Source organism: Electrophorus electricus, chromosome 19, assembly GCF_013358815.1.
Source record: "Electrophorus electricus isolate fEleEle1 chromosome 19, fEleEle1.pri, whole genome shotgun sequence".
Taxonomy (NCBI): domain Eukaryota; kingdom Metazoa; phylum Chordata; class Actinopteri; order Gymnotiformes; family Gymnotidae; genus Electrophorus; species Electrophorus electricus.
The window spans coordinates 10,293,443-10,302,055 of NC_049553.1; the positions used below are offsets into that span (position 1 = coordinate 10,293,443).

Here is an 8,613-nt window from a genome sequence, read left to right on the forward strand (position 1 = left end):
GGTCAGGGCGTACTCTAGTTTCAAACCCCAGCAGTTTACAAGCACACCTCACGGACCGTGCGCTTCTGATTTAGCAGCAGAGATCCCGCTGTCTGACCCGCTTTAGCACGTTCAAGTCACAAAGTTTGAATTAGCTCTGTTGATGGCCTCATTGAGATTGTAGCATTATCAACGAACGACACGCACTGATAGATTATTGCAGAGGAACAAGCATAAGTCCAAAAGAAGGAGCAGAAATGATCGCTTCTCTTTCTTTTCATTAGCACAAGGCGCTGGTAAGATTGCTCTCTGTGTTCAGAACAAATTCCCAGCATCTGCTCTAGCATGCGTTATGTTTGCAAAATTTTAACGCCATTGTTTTTATGTACTAATACAGCGCAAAACGGCATACGTTTAAAACGTATAGGCTCGCAGAGACATTGCAGTCACCAGTGTGCAGTCTCTTTTCATTAAGCTTAATAGTTTTCTAATGTGAAGTCCTCTCTCTCTCTCTCTCTCTCTCTCTCTCTATATCTATAACTATATATATATATATATATATATATATATATATATATATATATATATATATATATATATAAATAAATGATATTATTTACTGTTTAACTTTCCCTTACAACCCCTATCTGTATTTCCATTTCATCAGTGCTCTTGCGAAATAACTTTTTCAGTGCACAAAGCAACCGCGAGTGGGATTCAAAGCGTCGCGGCTGACGTCTCTTCCCTCGTGATACTGGTCCGCTAAGCGCTCATTAACTCCCCCGTGACGGCGCCCTGAAGCTAAGGTGCACGCGCTCTGACATACAACCGGTACAACGAGATTGCGTCTATAGAGAAATGGATGACAAAAGGTCAGAACATAAACGAGGCATCGCAACATGGCGACGCCAGACTTCTACAAACTCGTGTTATTCACAATGTTTTGAAGGAATTCTATTTACGTGGTGAGTTAATGTAGTCTTGTGCCATGAAAGGGACTGTAGACACATTTGCAGTGCATTTAATTTGAAGTCGCCTCACATCCTAACTACCCTTGCCGGTATTTCAGCATTTTTCTTTTCTTTTTCTGGCGCCTACCAAAGTTGTGATGTGTGTCATTTTTATATGTTATTTCTAAAATAACACGGAGCGTCGTGGGAATAGCAGATTTAAAAGGAATCGTCTTGCACTTTCGCTAATCGCTGTCCATGGTCCTGAACACGGTCCTTGTGCATCTACGCCAGTGTTTCATACGAGCATAAATTATATCAAAACGTTTTCATGGTTTGTAGACTAACAAATGAAGAATAAATCCCGCTAACAATGTAGCAACGTGTGCCAATTTCTTTGCCCTTTGAAGCTTTTTAAGTCTCTTTAAAGCCGTTGATATGAAGGGCGTTTGAGACGCAGTGTGCTTCCTCCGTGTCTGGCTCTCGACCAACTGCGATGTCAGTTGTTAAAGAAACCTGGGGATAGACGTTTGACAGGGGTTTCTTAGCACCGTAACTGGCTTGCTGAGATGGGCAACAGAACGGACTAGTTAGATAAGAACGGTTAGCTAAGAAGTGGCTATAAAGTTTTTTAAAAATCAATGTAGTTTTGTTACAGCAATGTTTGCCAGAACACAAGGACAAATTGAACTTTCTTTTAGGTCACCAGAATTCGGCTTTTGATTCATTGTAAGTTCTCCCCCCCCCCCCCCCCCCCCCCACAGAGCTGTAGCTGTTCCCGCTTTTCTATTTCATAATCGTTGTGTGCATTGGCATTCTTCTAATGGCGTTTGGCTTGACGTCTTAATGAACTTTACTGCACTAAGAACTTTGAGTTGGTTGTTGTAGTTAGTGGGGGAATGCGCCATCACGGATGCACCCACTATGTGGGCATACTGGTACACACAGACACAGCAGACTCTACACTGATATCTCATGTGAGCATTTGTGAATTGACCTACACATCACTTGATGTCCTTGGCCGCAGCGAGAAGTTGGATGGGACGCACCCGCAGCAGGCTAACCACAGGGATTTCTGTATGTCCGGGTTCCTGAAGGCATAGATGATCGGGTTTATAACCGAGTTACACGTGGCCGGGAGCACAGTGGCGTACGTGTAGATCATTGGGTAGCTGGAGTCCGCCACTATCGAGTACATAGCGAAGGGCATCCAGCATGCCGCGAAGGTGCACAGAATGACGGAGAGCGTAGAGACGCCTTTGGTAGTGGAAATGGCCATAAACTGGTGCTGCACGGCGATCTGCTGCGCGTGGCGGAAGGCGATCTTACAGATCTGCAGGTACAGCTGCATCATGAGCGCGAAAACGAGCAGGAACGTCACTGCCAGGACCACGGCGTTGTTCTTGGTGACCGGGCGGCAAATACTGCAGCGGGCCTCGTCCTGGAGACAGTTCCAACCGAGAGCCGGCAGTAGACCGAGCGTGATGCACACCATCCAAATGAGTGCCACCATCACGTAGGTGAAAGTCACCGTGCGTTCCGTGTTGTAGGTCAAAGCATTGTAGAGAGATAGGTATCGGTCCACTGTGATGGCTAAGATGTTGAGTACCGAGGCGGAGAAAGCAGAGATGAGCATCCCGACGGAAAGCAGTGTCACGAACTCCGTGTCGAGCATGTAGATGAAGATAAAGTTCAGGATCAGGCCAAGGCCCGCCAGCAGGTCCGCGAGAGCAAGACTCCCTATCAGAATAAACATGGGCGCTCGCAGCGTGGGCGTATAGAACAGGATGGCGATTACAATCGCATTCTCACAGGAAATTAGCGTGCCAGTCACACACAACGCAATGTCCCAAGGGCTAACGATGAGCGGCCGCAGGTCCTCCGTCCGCACAGGTGACGAGTTCCGCACCTCCTGGAAATTCCACGTGCCCGCCGTGTTGAGGGAAGTGTTTAGAAGTTGGTTGTTCATTGCAGCTGCAAGAGAGTGAATCATAGCTGAGAGACAATGGGGTGGTGGTGTGTGTGGGGTTGGGGGGGGGGGGGGCGTTAGAGAAACTAGGGAGAATGTGTCACTGGAAATGATCTGATTGTTTATGATAATGAATGCAGGACATTTCCAAAACTGAGTAAATAATTATACCTGCTCCTAGAACCACATCTACTTAGATCATGTCCTATTTCTGTCATTTGTTCTTGAATTTACTAAAACAATCAATATTAATGGGAGCACAATAGTTCTAAAGCAGTAATGGCAAAAACCCTTCTTAACAATGAAACACGTTTAATCAGCACGAAATTAAATCATATCAATTAAACGTAACAAATATGTATAAACACCACCTTACTGTGAGCATTTTTTCCCAAATTACGCAATGCATACAAGAGCAGATGTTTCAAATACGCACCCTTCACTTTGTTTCTATTTTTAGAATTTGTCTAAAAATAAGACGCGCCACCTCAGTATACGGGACTCCTATGAAGGCATTGTGTATATGCCTCCAGAATCTCAAACGATGGACTTTTGCCTAACGCTGCGCAGGCACATATCAAAGGACTAATTTTAACTCGGCGCGCCATCGTTTCATTCAGAAATTTCGTCGCGGTAACCTGCCCATATATAAACCTTCAACAAAAGACTGCAAAGGACTCGGGGAGGTCATCCCTGTGGCAGTTCCGTCTGAGGAGACAGAGGATCGCCAATCATGCGTAATCACTCCTAATCAATGACAGTTAATCAGACGCAAGGACGCGTTGATTATTAAAAGGCATATAAAGCGCCCGCGCGCATTAGCAGACGGTACCTTCGTGCCATGAAGCTGCAATGCCTTTTCCTCCCTCGGGCTCGAGCGCAGACCGTGCCTAACACGCTAGGAGATGGAGATGAGAGGAGATCGAGGCAGGAGAGGACGGAGAAGGGAGAAAATCGCCAAGCCCTTGTCCTGTTCTTTTCATTTGTTTCTCTACGCAGCCGAGTAAAACTAGTTTTTGAGAGACGTGCTGCTGCGCGGTTAGCATTGCTAACAGTGCTGGCAAGATAGCATTGCCTCGCTTCATATCACGCCCTCCCTCCATTGGAGCTACCGATGTTTCTCCCCTCTGACGTCAAAAGTCTTCACTACAGTCATAATCGAGTTTGTGAATCAGAGAGGCTGTAGACGGAATATTGATAATAAAGCACATTCTTAGAGCACGAATTCGGCCCGGTAAACTACCGGACCCTTTCATATCGCCTACAACTTTTTTTTTTCTCCGGGACCAGACTCAGAATTGCTGCTGCAGCTTTGCGCAAAATACCGCCTCTCTTTCTCTCTCTCTCTCTCTGTCTCTCCCTCACACACACCCACACACACCCACACACACTCTCTTTCTCTACACGGACAATCAAGGTGCCCCGCTCAGAGAGCTGCTTTTTAACCGCCTTTTAATAAACGTTACACCTACTCAAGTGTCCTGCTTCACACTTATTTATTGACAAATCTTTATTGGTCTTTATTGTTTGCATTTCAGTTTTTGAGATTTTCAAGTTAACCATCTGGTTTTGTCGTGGTGACTTGGTGTCACACATTTGGTGAGTTGTTATGCAACAACTTGGCACTAGTTCAAATAAGATAATACGGTGCGTTTAGAGCATAAAGCATGCCTATTTCAGTGGAAAGATCATTGCTTTTTCGGATTATGTATCTGAAGTGAATCATCTTAGATGGACGGGGGACACTGAATGGGTGAGGATGGATTTCTCACATGCGTTCATTTACAGTCTCTCACTTTCTTCAAAGTGTCTCACCATCCCAAGGCAAGAGTGTCTTGAGTGCCCACATCTTGTTTTAACAGCCCATCATGCATATAATTGTTTTATACTGCACTTCCCGTTGTGTTTTTACACGATGAGAACAAAGAACAAATGTGTAGGTCTCATTACTGTTATAAGTGTTCAGTAAACGATCTACAGGAGGAAAACCGAATCTTCAAGTTTTCATAAACAAGACTTTAACTATATTATAAACTCCATCTGATCTGGGAAGGGGGGCTTTTTTGCATGTCTGTAGGACTGAGAAAGAGCTCAAAGGTGCAGGTGGACATGGGAGGGGGTGGATGGGGGACAGAGGAGCCGTCGCACTGGGCTGTCTAAAGGAATGCTGTTTCAGTGCCTTCCCCTGGCGGACGCTCGTCTGAATCACCGGGCCTGATCCGAATGACAATGAGACCAAACGACGGCCCAGAGTCGGTTCATTGATGGAAGCTCCCACCAATCGGTCTTACTCCCCCATTCATCTTCAGCGCGCAGCACTATGGGTAAGCCATTACATCATCGCCCTCCCATATCATGCGCTCGAATATGTATGCCTGCTCCTGCAACTGTGCGGTTATGCAACACTGCACAGAGAATGCAGCATGTGTTAGAAACGAATACAAATGAAAGTTAAAACGCCACAATATTTTCATCAGAAGACTTCGGACTTCCTGAAGGATTATGGAGTTTCTGTTGCCAGCAGTTCGCATTCTGTGAAACATCTATCCTCGCGTGACCATGGGCTGCACAAGGCCGTGATGAAAGACTGTGTGAGTGCACCGCTGCGCTCGAATCTCTCTCCTTCTCCACAAAAGACACAGACCGTCTTCTCTCTGCACCTTCTGCCCGCGTGCAACGGGCGTGCAACTTACTCACTTAGTCCCAGTGACGTCAGGGAGTAAACGGCGGCTGTGGCGGGTCGTAGCGGACTCGGTTTATTTCACCGCGCTGAGGGCGATCTCTGCCTCATTTACCCTCTTTCATTCGAAATTTTTTTTTTTTTTTTTGACAATCCATTTATACGCCAACATATTATTAAAATTGCTGTGATTTACATTCACATAAAAACAGCACTAAATCGTGGAGTGAGGCTGCAATATGTAGTAACTGCTGCAATATGTAGTTTATGGACCAAGTTTTAAATAAAGTCTATGTTCATTTTTCAGTTTATGTTGATTGTTATAATTTACTGCAGACTTCATTATTGTCTTTCACTTGACCTTAGATGCCAAGCTAGCATGTCTGCACCATCATAATTTAAGCCTGCAATCTTTTTGCTTTGGGTTCACGATTATTAAACTGGTCTGATTTCAATTTCAACTGTGTCATTTAAAGTTGATTCTCTAAAGAATCAATAAGTATTTAATTTAATATTACCTGATTGTAGACAAGTTTATACAGTAGATAATTGTAGATAATCATTTAAATCCACCAGGACTACTCAAACTTATGGACAGCAATATAAATTTATTTAAAGTGAACATTTTTACACAGGAGGAGGTTTGCAGAGTGAAGTATAGTTTCTCTTCTCTAACTTCAGCTAATCACCAAGGAAGACTTTTAACAATAAATTTTTTTTCAACTTTAATTTTTTTTTTTAGAAACATATACAATATTGCTGTGTGGAAGTAAGCTGGCTGTCCAGTTTGTATGCTAGCTGTGGGTATTTGGTACAGGAGGGGAGTGTCGCTGGGCTGTTTTAGCACAGAGAGGGAAAAGAACAGTTCTGACCTCTGATTCATGAGTTTATATGTCTGTATGAGTTTATATGTCTGTATGAGTTTATATGTCTATGAGTTTATATGTCTGTATGAGTTTATATGTCTATGAGTTTATATGTCTGTATGAGTTTATATGTCTATGAGTTTATATGTCTATGAGTTTATATGTCTATGAGTTTATATGTCTGTATGAGTTTATATGTCTATGGGTTTATATGTCTGTATGAGTTTGTATGTATATATGAGTTTGTATGTCTGTATGAGTTTATATGTATATATGAGTTTGTATATCTGTATGAGTTTGTATGTCTATGAGTTTATATGTCTATGAGTTTGTATGTCTGTATGAGTTTATATGTCTATGAGTTTGTATGTCTATGAGTTTATAAGTCTATGAGTTTGTATGTCTGTATGAGTTTATATGTCTATGAGTTTATATGTCTGTATGAGTTTATATGTCTATGAGTTTATATGTCTGTATGAGTTTATAAGTATGAGTTTGTATGTCTGTATGAGTTTATATGTCTATGAGTTTATATGTCTGAGTTTATATGTCTATGAGTTTATATGTCTGTATGAGTTTATGTCTATGAGTTTATATGTCTGTATGAGTTTATATGTCTATGAGTTTATATGTCTGTATGAGTTTATATGTCTGTATGAGTTTATATGTATATATGAGTTTGTATGTCTATGAGTTTATATGTATATATGAGTTTGTATGTATATATGAGTTTATATGTATATATGAGTTTATATGTCTGTATGAGTTTGTATGTCTGTATGAGTTTATATGTATATATGAGTTTATGTCTATGAGTTTATATGTCTGTATGAGTTTATATGTCTATGAGTTTATATGTCTGTATGAGTTTATATGTCTGTATGAGTTTGTATGTCTGTATGAGTTTATATGTATATATGAGTTTGTATGTCTATGAGTTTATATGTATATATGAGTTTGTATGTATATATGAGTTTATATGTATATATGAGTTTATATGTCTGTATGAGTTTGTATGTCTGTATGAGTTTATATGTATATATGAGTTTATGTCTATGAGTTTGTATGTCTGTATGAGTTTATATGTATATATGAGTTTATATGTCTATGAGTTTGTATGTCTGTATGAGTTTATATGTCTATGAGTTTATATGTCTGTATGAGTTTATATGTCTATGAGTTTATATGTCTGTATGAGTTTATATGTCTATGAGTTTATATGTCTGTATGAGTTTATATGTCTGTATGAGTTTATGTCTATGAGTTTATATGTCTGTATGAGTTTATATGTCTATGAGTTTATATGTCTGTATGAGTTTGTATGTCTGTATGAGTTTATATGTATATATGAGTTTGTATGTCTATGAGTTTATATGTATATATGAGTTTGTATGTATATATGAGTTTATATGTCTGTATGAGTTTGTATGTCTGTATGAGTTTGTATGTCTGTATGAGTTTATATGTATATATGAGTTTATGTCTATGAGTTTGTATGTCTGTATGAGTTCATATGTATATATGAGTTTGTATGTCTGTATGAGTTTGTATGTATGAGTTTATATGTCTATATGAGTTTGTATGTCTGTATAAGTTTATATATGTCTGTATGAGTTTGTATGTCTGTATGAGTTTATGTCTGAGTTTGTATGTCTGTATGAGTTTGTATGTCTGTATGAGTTTATATGTATATATGAGTTTATGTCTGTATGAGTTTGTATGTCTGTATGAGTTTATATGTATATATGAGTTTGTATGTCTGTATGAGTTTGTATGTCTGTATGAGTTTATATGTCTATATGAGTTTGTATGTCTGTATAAGTTTATATATGTCTGTATGAGTTTGTATGTCTGTATGAGTTTATATGTCTGTATGAGTTTATATGTCTGTATATGTTTCTATACCTGTATTAAATGCCTAGGAGTTTATTGTCTAATTTCTTGTTTATTGTCAGTGAGGGAGGCAGATGTTGCCTGGCAGCTCTTGTGTGGGATGGTGTGTCGGCAGCCGTACGTTTGTCACTTCAGCCGGCGGCAGATTGCTCTGCCTTGTTGCATTGATGAATGTATAAATATGCTAAGATTCTCTGCTCATCCAGGAGGACTGTTACTGAATTTACTTCTGCCTTGCAAGTTCCTGCTGACACTATCCAAACAGGGGAACTCTCC

General features: G+C 40.6%; 1 protein-coding gene across 1 annotated transcript; it reads right to left on the reverse strand.

Annotated features, from left to right (window-relative positions):
• Positions 1-1,739: 1,739 nt before the first annotated feature.
• Positions 1,740-4,067, reverse strand: gpr185b (G protein-coupled receptor 185 b). The gene is made up of 2 exons (XM_027032703.2): positions 3,731-4,067; positions 1,740-2,903 (listed from the first exon to the last, which is right to left on the reverse strand). Exon 2 carries the CDS (start codon positions 2,896-2,898, stop codon positions 1,927-1,929), a length of 972 nt encoding a protein of 323 aa, XP_026888504.2. The 5' UTR covers positions 2,899-2,903; positions 3,731-4,067; the 3' UTR covers positions 1,740-1,926.
• Positions 4,068-8,613: the final 4,546 nt, after the last annotated feature.

Bases quoted from the DNA above. Each gene is read 5' to 3' on its own strand.
- gpr185b (XM_027032703.2), bottom strand. From the start codon at position 2,898: ATGAACAACCAACTTCTAAACACTTCCCTCAACACGGCGGGCACGTGG.